The sequence below is a fragment of the Macaca fascicularis genome, chromosome 14, assembly GCF_037993035.2.
Source record: "Macaca fascicularis isolate 582-1 chromosome 14, T2T-MFA8v1.1".
Classification (NCBI taxonomy): Eukaryota; Metazoa; Chordata; class Mammalia; order Primates; family Cercopithecidae; genus Macaca; species Macaca fascicularis.
Window position 1 is genome coordinate 21,750,617 of NC_088388.1, and position 15,378 is coordinate 21,765,994.

The 15,378-nt window shown below is 44.1% G+C and overlaps 2 protein-coding genes across 7 annotated transcripts in view; both read right to left on the reverse strand.

Moving 5' to 3' along the window:
* The window catches only part of EXT2 (exostosin glycosyltransferase 2), a 206,904-nt gene extending 200,648 nt beyond the window's left edge, over positions 1-6,256 (reverse strand). For 4 of the 5 annotated variants that reach the window (XM_074013872.1, XM_065528278.2, XM_015434882.3 and 1 more), the window contains exon 1: positions 6,082-6,256. Coding sequence is in view for 1 of the 5 variants with exons in the window: in XM_015434881.3 (XP_015290367.1) it covers positions 5,609-5,677 (69 nt within the window). In the remaining 4 variants the exon portion in view is untranslated. Of the gene's footprint in view, positions 1-5,608; positions 5,731-6,081 lie in introns of those variants that run through there. The other variant, XM_015434881.3, reaches the window with a different exon arrangement.
* A 171-nt stretch (positions 6,257-6,427) lies between these two features.
* ACCS (1-aminocyclopropane-1-carboxylate synthase homolog (inactive)) overlaps positions 6,428-15,378 on the reverse strand; it is a 29,645-nt gene continuing 20,694 nt past the window's right edge. For both annotated transcript variants that reach the window (XM_074013894.1, XM_065528279.2), the window contains one exon: positions 6,428-7,880. In XM_074013894.1, coding sequence (XP_073869995.1) covers positions 7,755-7,880 — 126 coding nt within the window. In that variant the 3' untranslated portion in view covers positions 6,428-7,754. The remainder of the gene's footprint in view (positions 7,881-15,378) is intronic.

The window sequence follows — 15,378 nt, forward strand, 5'->3', positions numbered from 1 at the left end:
TGCTATTGGTTGAGGGTTGCCTGGTACTGTTATCAGTCCAGACCCTGTATTCAACAGCCCTATAAAGGTGTAAATATTATACTTTCTTTGCTATACAGCTATTCTGATAAAGATCTGCAGTTCCCTTGAGGAAGGATGGGAGAATGTCTGCCTATACGTGCAGGAATGTTACAAGATCTTTCCCAAAAGAGATCCAGCCTCCCCTTCAATTCATGGGATGTGGGTCTAAGAAGTGGCTCATATCTGAAAATGAGGTGAGAGACAGTGATTGTTCCATTGTAGCAGCTGACATCAATCTTCTACTTGCCAGCTCTTAATATTTTTTTTAACTGATGATACAAGTCAAGCAGCACCATGGCTAGCTGCCCGTCTTAGAAACATCATGCTCTATTCGCATCAGAATGGGTCAAGAATCCCCAGTTGTGAGTCCAGCCTTGCTGCCCATTCTGGGCACTATCTCTATCTTGTCTCTGATGGTTAACTACTACCATCTGGCCTCCACTATCTCAGAATCCTATCATCCTCATTGATACTTGGGAACCCAGTTCCATAGTAACATCTCCTAAGGTCAATCTTATCCTACAGAGGGCAGCCAACACTGAGCTTCTCAAAGATGCAGGTCCCCTCACTGGGCATTCCATATTAGCAGAGTGAAAGGAATAGGCCCTCCCAGGAACACAGGCAGGAGGTGCAGGTGATTTCTTCCTCAATACTCTGCCAAGATAGTTCTGATGCCTCCACCTCATTTATTGCAGTCCAAAATGTCTTGACCTTAGCACTAAGACATTTTAGGCTACATAACTCTTTTTTGTGAGGAGCTGTTCTGTACACTGGAGGTGGTTGAATAGCATCCCCATTCAGTAGAAGCCAGAAGCAACCCCCAGCTGTAACAACCAAAAATATATCCAGACATTGCCAAATATCCCTCGGGGAGGCAAAATCAGCCCTGGTTGCAAACCACTGGTATGGGTCATTGTTGTGTCCAAGCTTCGAGAAGCCTGCCCAGCCACATACCAAGACTGGCTCCAGCTGTCCTTGCTGGGTCACCAAATCCTGAATCATGAAAGAATGCTCAGCTGTCAACAGGCTCTCTCCTCTCCAGCTTTATAGTCCACCAATACCCCCACCTTTGGTCCAATACCCTTAAGATTCTCCCTGCCATTCATTGTGTTTGCCGTTTCTGCTGGTCCATATTAGCCAGGTCCTGCAACTCCTGGAGAAACTGCTTTCCTGCTCAGGCAATGCTGAGATCTGAGCGGGGGAGGAGGGAGATCTTGAGGAGGACAAGGATCATATGGTGAGGCATCTGCCTCAAGTGAGAGCTCTGCACGGTGTCCAGGCAAGAACAGACTGCTGTCCTCTGCATCAGAGAGGTGCATACCTCTACTGGTCCAAGGGATCTAAGAAAATCTGGGAATTCAAAGTTCTCTGTGCCTCTACCCAAATATCTCCATCCAGGTCTCAGGGTCTCACATCTTGCTACCATTGCCCTGATTTAGCAGAGGCAACCTGTCAAAGCTGTGCATTCAGCTTCCTTTGCAGTTCTGCCACAAGTATAATCAAATTCTGTGCCTGACCTTCAAAAGAGCCCACCCTCCAGCTGCAGGAGATGTGGCCAGAGAGCCTTCTGTCTTTCACAGTGTACCCTGAGTTCATGTCTGGCTGATCTGGGTGTGGCATTCTCTTACCCCAAGGCTTCTAAGGAAGATAACAAGAGTCAGTCAACTGCACTATCCTTATCATTACCATTGTCCATACACTGCTCAAGTGCTAGAGCTACCATACTAGCCAATGCTTTTCCTTCCACCTGAGTCTCATCCCAACCCACTGCTGGGGACAGTCTTACTACAACTGTGATGTTAGAGAGTACCAGGGGTTACCAACACCTAAATTAATACTAGTAAAGGGGTCCTTGTTGCCAACTGAGGTTGAGTAATTCCAGTTTAACAATACTATCTCACACTGCTTTCTAAAGCCACTTCTAGTACCAACAGTCTTGGTTTGTGCTCTGCCAAACTAAGAGAAAACAACTTGGGTGCAAGTGTCTTGCAAAAGGTGAATCCAGAAAGCCAGATTGAGGAAGTAAGGAGAGGAGTCAGAAGGGTGCACACCTGAGCTGGTTACCAGACTGAGCTAGGCCACAGTGCCCAGTCCTTCTATGATCCCTCTGGAGAAGCATGGAGAACACAACTCAGAGCTGTCCCTTTGGAGGATGGAAAGCCACATCATTCACCCACCAAAGCCCACCCCACACTGGCTGAGGGACACCCCCAGACACGTAAACTCCTCCACGCTTGTGAAGTGTGTCGACACAAGCTAAGCAAACTCCCACACATCTGTTTCAAACTCCAAGGAATAAAAGCTGAGAGATACGGCAAGCACTTGAGGTGCAATAAACAATAAAAGAAATGAAAGGGAAAGGATGAGAAAAGAAAGGGGAAAAGCCCCTTACTAAGAAGTGCTTTACAGAGAGAGGGTCTTCCCTGAGAGCACCCACATCACCTTTTATACACTTCATTCTAGCACCTGCCACATTTTATGAATTGGTTAAGTATTTGCAAGTCTGTCTCCTCTACTGGTTGTGATTTTTCCTGTAATCAGTAGTTCATCTCTGCTCAGTATTCCTAGCATCTAATACCAAATCTAGAACATATACTTAAGCCAGGTGCAGTGGCTCACACCTATAATCCCAGCACTTTGGGAGGCTGAGGCGGAAGGATCGCCTGAGTCCAGTAGTTTGAGACCAGCCTGGGCAACATAGCGAGAGCCTGTCTCTACTAAAAAATACAAAAATTAGTCAGGTGCACGACTATACTCCCAGCTCCTTGGGAGGCTGAGGTGGGAGGGTTTCTTGAACCCAGGAGGTTGAGGCTGCAGTGGGCTATGACTGCGTCACTTCACTCCAGCCTGGAGTGCATATTTAATATAAACATAAATATTTGTTGAATGAACAAATGTCTCTATCCTTCCCAGTTCCATAGGTGCACACGGTTTAGAAATAAGTTTTGAGTTATTATATGTGATGGCCTCTTACTATTATCTTTCCTAAATAGGAAGGAATTTCCAAAAGAGGAGGGGGATTAACTAGATATTTCCACAGACTCTGAATTTTCTGTACCCACCCCTGAACACTCTCCTCTCCAACCATCCATCATACGCAAACACATCCAAAGAGAACCATTACTCTCCCTACTCCTGCCTTTTTTTTTTTTTTTTTTTTTTTTTTTTTTTTTTTTTTTTGAGACAGAGTCTCTCTCTGCTGCCCAGGCTGGAGTACGGTGGTGCCACCTCGGCTCACTGCAACCTCCACCTCCTGGGTTCAAGCGATTCTTGTGCCTCAGCCTCCCAAGTCACTGGGATTAGAGGCGCCCACCACGCCCGGCTAATTTTTTGTATTTTGTAGTAGAGGCGGGGTTTCGCCAAGTTGGCCAGGCTGGTCTTGAACTCCTGACTTCAGGTAATCCACCCACCTCAGTCTCCCAAAGTGCTGGGATTACAGGCTTGAGCCACTGCGCCCAGCCTGCACCCCTGCCTTTATAAACCTGTGCTACATTGGACCCCTTTTGTAAAACTGCTGGGCTAGACTGAAGTGACAGTGCTCCTGACTCAGGACACTCCAACCTCATCCCTGTAACACACAGAAGCCATCCTCCCAGAACAGTTTTCACATGCCAAAGCACAGAGAGATGGAATATCTCCAAACCATCATCCAAGGAAACAAGTCATAATGTGTCTGTCCAATGAGACTGCTCCCTACCACCAAGAAGTTAAAAGCCCAGGAAGATGACAGACTGAAACGAATCATCTACTAATGAAGGTTTATTCCATACAATACCATAACCTAGATCAAAACAAGAATTTCAGCCCTACAAACTTTATCGCCTTCAAACATATCAAACCTGCCCCTGCAAAACACTGGAATCATCTGGCTAGCTGTCAAGCACTGAGTCACTGGAAAAGTCTTTTAACCCCAATCTATGGTGAGGATGAGATGCATTTTCTGTTCCTGGAATTATTTATTCCTAAAATTTGCCTGAATAACCTTTCCTTGGTGCTTCAGGTTATATCCAATCCACTTAGTCCAATGTTTTGAGTCACAGTCTCTTGTCGTCTTAACCTTTTTATTTTTATTTTCTTTCTTTCTTTATTTTTTTGAGATGGAGTCTTGCTCTGTCACCCAGGCTGGAGTGCAGTGGCACAATCTCAGCTCACTACAACCTCAGCCTCCTGGGTTCAAGCAATCCTCCCGCCTCAGCCTCCTGAGTAGCTGGGATTACAAGCGTGTGCCACTATACCCGGCTAAATTTTTTGTATTTTTAGTAGAGACGGGGTTTCATCATGTTGGCCAGGCTGGTCTTGAACTCATGACCTCAAGTGATCCACCCACTTTGGCCTCCCAAAATGTTGGGATTACAGGCATGAGCCACCGCGCCTGGCCTCTTCTTAAACTTTTTAGAAAGGCCCTTACAGCTGAACTCCCGGGGCCACTGCTACACTGGATCTTAACCCAACTGTTCCAAAAACAGAGGAACCAAATATAAGCGAAACCAAGAAAAGCCACAATTCATTGCCTTACTTGATAGGATTCTTGATAATTAAAGTTATTTTATGGCTAAATGCCCCTAAAAATTATTATCAATTAAAAACAATACCCTTTTAATTGTGGGATTATACTATAAGACAACGTGTGTCATTACATAATTAATATCTAAATCTTACTAAGCACTTACTACATGCCAGGGTCTGTCTGAAGCACTTTATAGTGTTAACTTATTTAATCTTCACAATAGCACTATAAGCCAAGCTATTATTACCCTCATTTTACAGATGGGGATAGTACAGCAGAAAGTTTAAGCACCTGGCCCAATATTACACAAGTGGAAATGCCAAAGCTAGGATTCAAAGCATGGCAGTCTGGCCCCAAAACTGATTATCCATTCATACCCTCACATGCAACCAGGAAGTCGGGGAAAGTGAATGATGGAAACTGAATCATCTATTTTATTAAGATGAATAGCCTTTGAGTTCCGAAAGTTACAAACTAAGTCCAGTTAAAGTACATAGAGCACTTACCTGACTTACAAGAAGAATTTAAGTGGACATATTTCAAGACCACGTCTTCACACAAGTAAGTCAAGAACCTTTCTAGATTAGCACTGCCCAATTAGTAACACCAAGCAAATATTTGATTCTCAAAATCGTGTGTTTAGATCTGGTTCCCTCCGAATGTAACAAAGCCCCAAACACCCCTGGGCTTCAAGTTGAAATCCAGAGCCGGTGTGCTTCTGGCCACCTAGTCCCCAGACTAACATGCCCCTGGCCCCAGCCCGACACACCCCCGGGCCACCTAGTCCCTGGCCTAACATGCCACCAGCAATCTAGTTCGCAGTCTAACACGCCCCTGCCCCGTCCTGACAGGCCTCCGGCCACCCAGTCCCCTGCCTAACACGCCCCCAGCCACCTAGTGCCTGGCCCAACATGACCCCGACCAACCAGTCCCCGGCCTAACATGCCCACGGCCACCTAGTTCCCGGCCACCCAGTCCCCGGCCTAAAACGCCCCCGGCCACCCAGTCCCCGGCCTAACACGCCCCTGGCCCCTTCCCCACCTCGTCCCACGGCTCCCGGCACCGCAGGGGATGCCGCAGGCCACCGCCGGGCCCTGAGGCGCAGGACATCCCCGTGGGAGTAATCAGATCCCTGTGGCTGGCTGGAAGGTGGCAGCAGGAAGGGAGGGGTCACGGCGGAGGGCGGAGAGCGGAGGGCGGGTCCCCAGAGGAAAGAAAGGAGCGGACTGGGGGCGAAGGTTGGCTAGGACAGGTGGGTACCAAGATGCAGCAAGCACGGCCGCCGCCGGGGGAGAAGGAGAAGCAGGAGTGGAAATCGGAGCGCTCCAAAAGCGGGCAGTCATTGTCACGGCCCCGGCGGGGCTGGGGGTGGCCTCTCGCAGCCCACGGGCCTCCACGAAGCCTCTGCGCGGCCGCGCTCCCTCGGCCCTTGTCTCTACCTAGCCGCGGCCCCGGGAGGCCTGAGCCCTAGCCTCAGCGCCAGCCCGGCCGCCGCCCTGGAGCGCCGCGCTTACCTCGGCCACGGCTGCCTCCCGCTCGGCCCCGCGCTCGGTCACCGGCTCATGCCGCGGGGCACGGGCCACCTCCGCCCGGGTCGGATCGCGCCGATTCGCCAGCCACTACCTCCAGGGCCGAGTCTGGGCGAGCCAGCAGCGAGCTCGGGGAGGGTGACCGGGCTCCGGGGCGTCTGACACCGAGCGCACTGCGCATGCGGGAGCGGCCAGGCCGCGCCTCCTGGTGGACAGGAGGAGTCAGCGCACCGCTGCAGTGTTTTCCCAGTCAGGCTCCGCAGTGAAATGCTCAGATACCCTCATTCATAATTAAAGAATCCTTAAACCCAAACAAGACACCACGCGTCGCTTATAAAACTAACAAATATGTAGTCGTTTTATTATAATCAGTTCTGGTGAGGGTACAACATTCCTGGAGGGCAATTTGGTACTATCCATCAAATGGAAAATTCTGGTACCCTTCGGTCCAACAAGCTCTCTGTGGATAGGATATTTTCAACAATGTTTGCCAAAAATTTCCGCGACAGCATTCTTTCTAATCATAGCGAAATGCTAGACACAATCGAAATAAATTATGGAATTTGATTAGTGATTCGAATGTGAGAGGGTGCAATATAGATGGGTAAGGAAATATCTCCAAGATATTAGTTAATATGAAAGCGTAGTCCAAAACAGCAGGCAAGTACGATCACTTTTAGGTAAACTACGCATATGCAAAAACAAAAGGGAGAAACATGTAAGGAAGGTGCTTATATTCAGGCATGTATATAACTTTTTTCTGGAAGGAATGCAAGAAGAAATGAAGAGCTTCAGGTGGAGTAGTTGTCGTGGCAGAAATGGAAGCATTTATGGCCAGGCAAGGTGGCTCACGCCTGTAATCCCAGCATTTTGGGAGGTCTAAGCGAGAGGATCGCTTGAGCCCAAGAGTTTGAGACCAGCCTGGGCAGCACAGCAAGACCCCGTCTCTACAAAAAATACAAAGTTAGCCAGGCATGGTAGCACCCGCTTGCAGTCCCAACTACTCAGGAGGGAGAGGCAGGAGGATTGCTTGAGCCCAGGAGGTCAAGGCTGCAGTGGGCCGTGGTCATGCCACTGCACTCCAGCTGGGGTGTTAGAGCAAGACCCCGTCAAAAAAAAAAAAACCCGCATTTTTTTGTATCTTTCTATATTATTAACATGATTTAGCGCTATACATGCACAGTAAAACCGCTGTCATAAAGCAGTAAGTGGAATCTAAAAAATTAAATGAAAATTCCGAGTGACGTTATTGAGAGGTTAATGAAATGACCCCGGGCCTGTGATGCTGGTTTGATAGAGCTGTGGGTCTGGCTGCAGGACCCAAATCCCTTCTGGTCCTACATGTACTTTGGCGCCATCTGGTGGAAGTTGTCACTGATAGCTTCAATATTCACAGTGATTATTCTGAGACTAGACACCTACAGAGGCTTCCCGCAGCAACCATGATTCCAGGGATATTTTTGTGATTAATGCCTGATTGTCACAGGTCTAGGGAGATTGGGATGAGGGCATTCTGGGAATGGGACATTCATGTTCTGCTTCCCCATATCTAAGGGGCATTGCTCTGCTTTCCAAATCAAATCCCCCCCTGCAAATGATACAAAATGTAGCACACATACACCCCATTTGAGAACTGGATGAGTGGAGAGCAGTGACGATCACCAGTGGAACTGTATCCAAATTTCTCTTATCCCAGGGAATATTGTTTTCACTTTTTTAAATAAGTCAACAATAGCCATCTGGTCCGGAAGACTGTGACCTCTTTTTTTCTTCTCCATATTTATCTGTATTTTAAAACATGCATATTTTAAATTAATCCTTTGTTCTTTTATAAAATGAGAATTTGCCATGTTAAAGAATTGTGTGAGGCATAGCTTTTGAGAAAGGCTGCCTATCTTATTCACTTTTTATAACCTTAAATTTGCCTAATGCCTGGCATATAGTAATTGCTCAATAAATATTTGTTGAATGGAGAAAGATGCCTAGGCACTGGGAGTAGCTACCTAGAAATAAGACAATAAAATTACTCATAGGAGAAGGTAAAAAGTGGCATAGGAGAATATAAACAAAATGCTACAGAATTAAAAAAAGAAAGAGGTCACATCCAGTTGGAAAGATCTAGGAAGATTTCAATCAACAGTTGATATCTTTATTTATCCTGGAGGATACTTATGATTTTGACAAGCAGAGAGGTGAAAAGGGCATTTCAGGCAGAGAAAGAAAGTCAAGAGCATGTGTTAAAGAAGGAAAAGCAGTTAGGCAGAGTGGCTCACACCTGTAATCCCAGCACTTTGGGAGGCCCAGGCAGGAGGATTGCTTGAGACCACAAGTTCAAGACCAGCCTAGATAACAAAGTGAGACCCCCATCTCTGGGGAAAAAAAAAAAAAGTAATAAATAAAAATAAAGAAGGAAAAGCAATCAGAAAGAGCAAGTGTTTTTCAATCCAGTGTGGTTTACACAGTGTGGCTACATTCCTAGGCATGGAAACCATGCAAGTAAGGGAGGTGGGAAAATATAGAAGCCATGAAATTAGAAGCTACATGTTGCAAAAGTATCCAAGGATGACTTCAGGGAGGAGTGGGAAATAAATTATAAGCCAAGACCTGAAGTTTCTGAGAAGGCAGAAAAGTGTCTTAGTAGTTGGTGGTTGAAGAAGGAGAGGCTGTAGAAAGACACTGCATTACTGAATTTGAAGGTACAGGGCAAAGCAATGATTACACAAATACCCCCTTACCCAGTGAGTCAGGAAATATGAAAGTCAGGGTTAGAAAGGGAATGGCTTTCATGGAAAATAGTGTCATCAGGGGAAAGTGAGTTTCCAATTAGGAGAAATAGCTGGTGTAGGGTTGAATCCCATACTTAGCACTTCCTCTAAATACAGTTGATTCTTGAACAATACAGGTTTAAACTTTGCAGATCCACTTCTGTGCAGATTTTTTTTCAGTAAAAGTTACACCAAGTGTGCCTGCTTCTCCAGCTTCTTTCCACCTCTGCTACCTATTCTACCTCTGCCACTCCTGAGACAGTGAGACCAACACCCCTTCCTTCTCCTCCTTGGCCTACTACTCACCATGAAGATGAGGGGGATGAAGATCGTTATGATGATTTACTTCCACTTAATGAATAGTAAATATATTTTCCTTCCTTGTGATTTTCTTAATAACATTTTCTTTTCTCTTGCTTACTCTATTGTAAGAATACAGTATTATATATATATAAAACATATAAAATATGTTTAATAGACTATTTACATTATCAGTAAGGCTTCCAGTCAACAGAAGGCTATTAGTAGTTAAGTTTTGGGGGAGTCAAAAGTTAAATATAATTTTTCAACTGCTTAGGGGATTGGCGCCACAACCCCCACATGATTCAAGAGTCTGCTGTAACAGAGGAATACAAGACTGGAAAAAGGCATATTCTCTAAAGAAAAGGGCTCCATAATACAATTGATCTGTGGGATCTTAGGGTGGCTTAGCTTAAAACAGCACTGGCAGGCAGCATGGTAGGCTAGAAAACACCTAACCAGGTGAAATGTAAGGAATACGTTCTCAAGTGAATAGCTGAGCTCACGCCCAAAAAAAAGGAAGGAAAATCTCCACAGTTAAAAATGAAGGTGAAATAACAAAAATGATATTGAAGCTATAACTATCAGGCATACAAGGTAGGGAGCTGATGCAAAGAAACCCATAAAGCTAGGGTCTTAAAGAATTACACCCAAAAGGGAATACCGGAAAACTTTGCTCAACATCCACCAAAGAAACTTACCTGTTTTGTCCAGGGAGTGGAAAAAAAAAAGTCTCATTGATTGATGACCTCTAACATTCATGTCTTAGTCATTTCGGGCTGCTATAACAAAAATGCCACAGACTGGGTGGCTTAAACAACAGGAATTTATTTCTCCCAGCTCTAGAAGCGGGGAAGTCCAAGATCAAGGTGCTGGCCAATTTGGTTCCTGGTGAGGGCTCTTTTCCTGGTTTGCAGAGGGTTACCTTTTTGCTGTATTCTCATATGGTAGAGAAAAAGGCCTTTCTGTATCTCTTCTTTTCAGGGCACTAATCCCATTCATAAGGATTCCACCCTCAAGACCTAATTACATCCCAAAGGCCCCACCTCCAAATATCATCACATCCGGTGGACTTCAATATATGAATGAGGTGTGGGAGGGGATGAACATTCAGTTCATAGCCATCAAGCTTTATGACCATCTGGGGTTTGAATTTATACTACCAGCATGGTCTAGGAAGCTCCAAGCCAAGATGGTAACATACAGTATTCCCAGGTTGGTAGCACCCAAAGACACGCAACAGAAGGAAACATAAATCCCCTCTTGAGGCCCACGTCTCCAACACAAGCTGCCTAGGATTCTGACAAATAAAACCCTGACAAATGTAAACTCACATTTCAGAACTACAAAGCATATGAGAAAACAAACCGCCATGAACAAGAGTCAGCAGAAATCACAAACAGCAGAAATTTAACCCCCAATAACTATATATAACTGAATTATGAGATATAAATATAAAACAAGTATGTTGATAGCACTCAAAGACTTAAAGTGAAATATAAAACATTACAAAGAAATAAGATGTTATATTTTTAAAAGACCAAGGAGACTGAAAATGTACTAAATATAAACATCGAAATTGAAAACTCAATGCATAAGTTAAATAGTAGGTTAGAAACAACAACAACAGATCTGAAAGGCAGGAAACAAAGGAATTAAATATAGGAAAGAGAAGTTAAGAGAGGGTGAGGACAGATGAAGAAAATGGCACATATCTAAAAGGAGGGAATAGAGAAAATGAGGTGAAGGTAAAATCCAAGGATATTATAGCTATGAATTTTCCAAAATTTGAGCAGAGATGATCACCTGCAATGAACTAACAATGAGATTAACAGCAGACTTCTCAACAACAAAAACCTACAGCCATAAAATCATGGTAAAAATGCAGAGAGGACAATAGTTAATGATGCATAATTGTATACCCAGTAAAACCATCTTTGAAGAATAACAGGGAAGCAAAGATATCTTAGACAAACACAAATAGAAAGAGATTACCATCAATAGATCCTTCCTAAAGGAATTTCTTAAGAATGTATTTCAGGAAGAAAAAAATTAAAACCAAAAGGAAGTACTGCAATGAAGTAGGGCTAGGAAACAATGAAATTGATAAACCTGTGGGTAAATCAAAACAAATACTTACTGCATAAAACTAGAAAAATAATTTAGAAACTTAAAAACTAGGGCTGGGCACGGTGGCTCATGCTTATGTAATCGCAGCAATTTCGGCGGCTGAGGCAGGTGGATCTCCTGAGGTCAGGAGCTCGAAACCAGCCTGGCCAACATGGTGAAACCCCATCTCTACTAAAAATACAAAAATAAGCTGGGCATGGTGGTGCACACCTGCAATCCCAACTACTCAGGAGGCTGAAGCAGGAAAATAGCTTGAACCCAGCAGGCAGAAGTTTCAGTGAGCTAAGATCACACTACTGCACTCCAGCCTGGGTGACAGGGCAAGACTCCATTTCAAAAAAAAAAAGCTAGGTGTAACTAATATACCGTCAACAATATCACATGAGATGAAAGTAAAGGAGTAAGAGCTCAATGTTCTGAGGTCATTTCATGTTCAGGTAGAGGATAAAGAAGATAAAATTTAGACTTTATTAACTATGAATGCTGATAATTTAAAGGTATCTGACAAAGGCCTCATTTTCAGGATATAAAAAGAACTCCTACACTTCAATTAGAAAAAGACAATTTTTTTAAATGAGCAAAATTCTTAAACACCACACAAAAGAATATACATAAAAGGGCAATACACATATGAAAACCTGTTCAATATCATTAGCAGCAGGAAATGCAAACCACATGGAATAGAGATATCTCCACTGAGGATATGCCAATGGCCAACAAGCATATGAAAAGATGCTAAACATCACTAACTATCAGAGAAATGCAAATCAAAATCACAATGAGATATTGTCTCATATCTATTAGGATAGCTATCCAAAAAAACATAAGATCAGTGAGGTGGCTCAGGCCTGTAATCCCAGCACTTTGGGAGGCTGAGGTGGGCAAATCACTTGAGGTCAACAGTTCAAGGCTAGCCTAGCCAACATGGTGAAACCTCATCTCTACTAAAATACAAAAATTAGCCAGGTATGGTGGTGCGTGCCTGTAATCCCAGCTACTTGGGAGGCTGAGGCAGGAGAATCTCTTGAGCCTGGGACGCAGAGGTTGCAGTGAGCCAAGATAATGCCACTGCACTCCAGCCTGCGCAACAGAGCAAGACCCCATCTTAAAACAACAGCAACATCAACAAAAACATAAACAAGTGCTAATGAGAACATGGAGAAATTGGAACCCTTGTGCACTGTTGGTAGGACTGTAAAACAGTGTACCTGCTATGGAAAACAGTATGATGGTTCCTCAAAAAGTTAAGAATAGAATGACTATATGACCCAACAATTCCAATTCTGGGTATATACCCAAAAGCATTTAAAGCAGGGTCTTCAAGAGATTGCTGCACACCCATGTTCATAGCAGTGTATGAGTTAAAGAAAGACAAAAGAAACATGAAAAGTGGCTCATAAGGGTTCAGGAAGAGACACCTTATCACAGGCTTGGAATGTTTCTGTGTAAGGGAGAAGTTTACGGTGGGGTTGGAATGTCTCTGGCCAGAGGGGAGGTGATCTGAGGGCTGACATCGCTCCTGCTGGAGAAGAGGTTATCTCAGGGCTGGCATGTCTCTAGTCAGGGAGGGGTTTGGAATGTTTCTGGTCAGAAATGTAACTTGTGGTTTATGGTCATGCTGACCTTAGCCATTAGACTGATGCCCTTTGGATTCGGGCAGTTTTGGATCAATGTGAACTTTAAAATGACAGTGCTTGTCCAAGATGGTGATGCTCCTGCTCTGTCAGCAGCACTATTCACAACAGCCAACAGGAGATAGCAACATAATGACCATGGATAGGTGAATGATAAACAAAATATGGCATAGACATATAACGGAATATTATTCAGCCTTAACAAGGAAAGAAAGCCTATCAAATGCTATGACACAAATAAGCCATAAGGACATTATGTGAAGTGAAATAAGCCATTCACAAAAGGACCACTATTGTGTGACTCTACTTACAGGAGGTATCTAAAGTAGTCATATTCATAGAAACAAAAGGTAGAATAGTGGTTGCCAAGAGCTGAGAGGAAGAGAGCAGGAAGAGTGTTTTAACTGGTATAGAGATTCAGTTTTGCAGGACAAAAAACTCCTGGAGATCTGTTTAACCATACTGGGAATGTACTTAACATTACTGAAGTGTACACTTAAAAATGGTTAAAATAGTAAACGTTACACTTTTTTTTTTTTTTACCAGAACAGAAGAGAAAATGCAAACTACAAAGAGATGCTTCTTTTTTTTTTGTTTCAGACAGAGTCTCGCTATGTCACTCAGGCTGGAGTGCAGTGGCGCAATCCCAGTTCACTACAACCTCCGCCTCCTGGGTTCAAGTGATTCTCCTGCCTCAGCCTCCTGAGTAGCTGGGATTACAGGTGCCTGCCACCACACCCAGCTAATTTTTGTATTTTTAAAAGAGACGGGGTTTCACCATGTTGGCCAGGCTGGTCTCAAACTCCTGACCTCAGGTGATCCACCCACCTCAGCCTCCCAAAGTGCTGGGATTACAGGCATGAGGCACCATGCCCAGTCTACAATGAGATACTGCTACATACCTTTTTTACCTGATAATACCTAAAAGTTGGCAAGGATGAGGAGCTAATAGAATTTTTATACACTTCTATACACCGGTAGAATCATATTAGGAAACTAGCAGTATTTACTAAAGCTGAGCTTACCCCATTACCTAGCAGGTACATATCAAAAGGAAATGTGTATACATGTGTGTCAAAAAGTCACATTCAAGAATGTTCAGAGCAGCATTATTCCTAATAGTGAAAAGCTATACACCATGGAAATTCTACTTAAAAATATAACCAGGACAGCAATATCTGCCTTGTGATGAAGTCAGGATTAAATGAGAGTGCAAACGGAAAGCCCACGTAGTCATTTACAGTAAGGAAGACCCCCTCTCCCTACCACATACACTGAAAACTAGTAACAATGCTGACTTAAAAACAAAATGTTCGGGACAGCCATGGTGGCTCACGCCTGTAATCCCAGCACTTTGGTAAGCCAAGGCAGGAGGATCATCTAAGGTCAGCAGTTCGTGACCAGCCTGGCCAACATGGTGAAACCCCATCTCTACCAAAAATGAAAAGAAAAAAAAAATTAACCATATGTGGTGGTGGGCGCCTGTAGTCCCAACTACTCAGGAGGCTGAGGCTGGAGAGCTCAGGAGTGATCAGGCATGGGACTGAGTGACAACTATGATGCATCTTGAGGCATTTGCCAAAACAATGATCTTCAGCTTCTATTTTCCCAATCTCCTGGAGGCTGACCGAAGATGAGAAATCTAATAGGAAACTCTTCTCCAATAAAGCCAGGACTCCAAAAAGCGAACTCCACAGAATAAGGTTAAACCAGAATCACATCCTTTCCTCCCTCTTCAAAAGACTGCAAGGAAAGCTGTCTCAAACCTTGGTGTTAAAGGAGGGAAGTTAATCTGAGAAGTTGTAACCAAAAGCTGGCTCTTGCCAGACTAGATTTCCAGACCAAATTCACAGCAGCTGACGGCCAAAAAAAAAAAAAAAAAAAGCTAAACATTTAGTTTGAAGCCTGGCATTGCCTCTAGTTGCCTGGTAGAAATAAACACAAAAACTCTCTTGAGGAATCTGTCTTCATCTAAGACTTCAAAGAATTCCAACAAATAAATTTCCCCCAAAAAATGAACAGCTCACCATAAAAAAATCACCAAACCCACAAAGAATCAAGGCATGAGACAGCATAGCAGAAACAAACCAGCAAAGATTTCAGACACTGGAATACTGGAAATACATACATACATACATACATACATACATACATACATACATACATAGAAAGATGCATAGAGATACATAAAAGAAATTGGCCAGGTACGGTGGTTCCCGCCTGTAATCCCAGCACTTTGGGAGGCTGAGGCAGACGGACTACTTGAGGCCAGGAGTTCAAGATCAACCTGGCCAACATGGCAAAACCCCATCTCTACTAAAAATGCCAAAAATTAGCCAGGCATAGTGGTGCACACCTGTAATCCTACCTACATTGGAGGCTGAGGCAGGAGAATCACTTGAACCTGGGAGGCAGAGGTTGCATTGAGCTGAGATCATGCCACTGTACTCCAG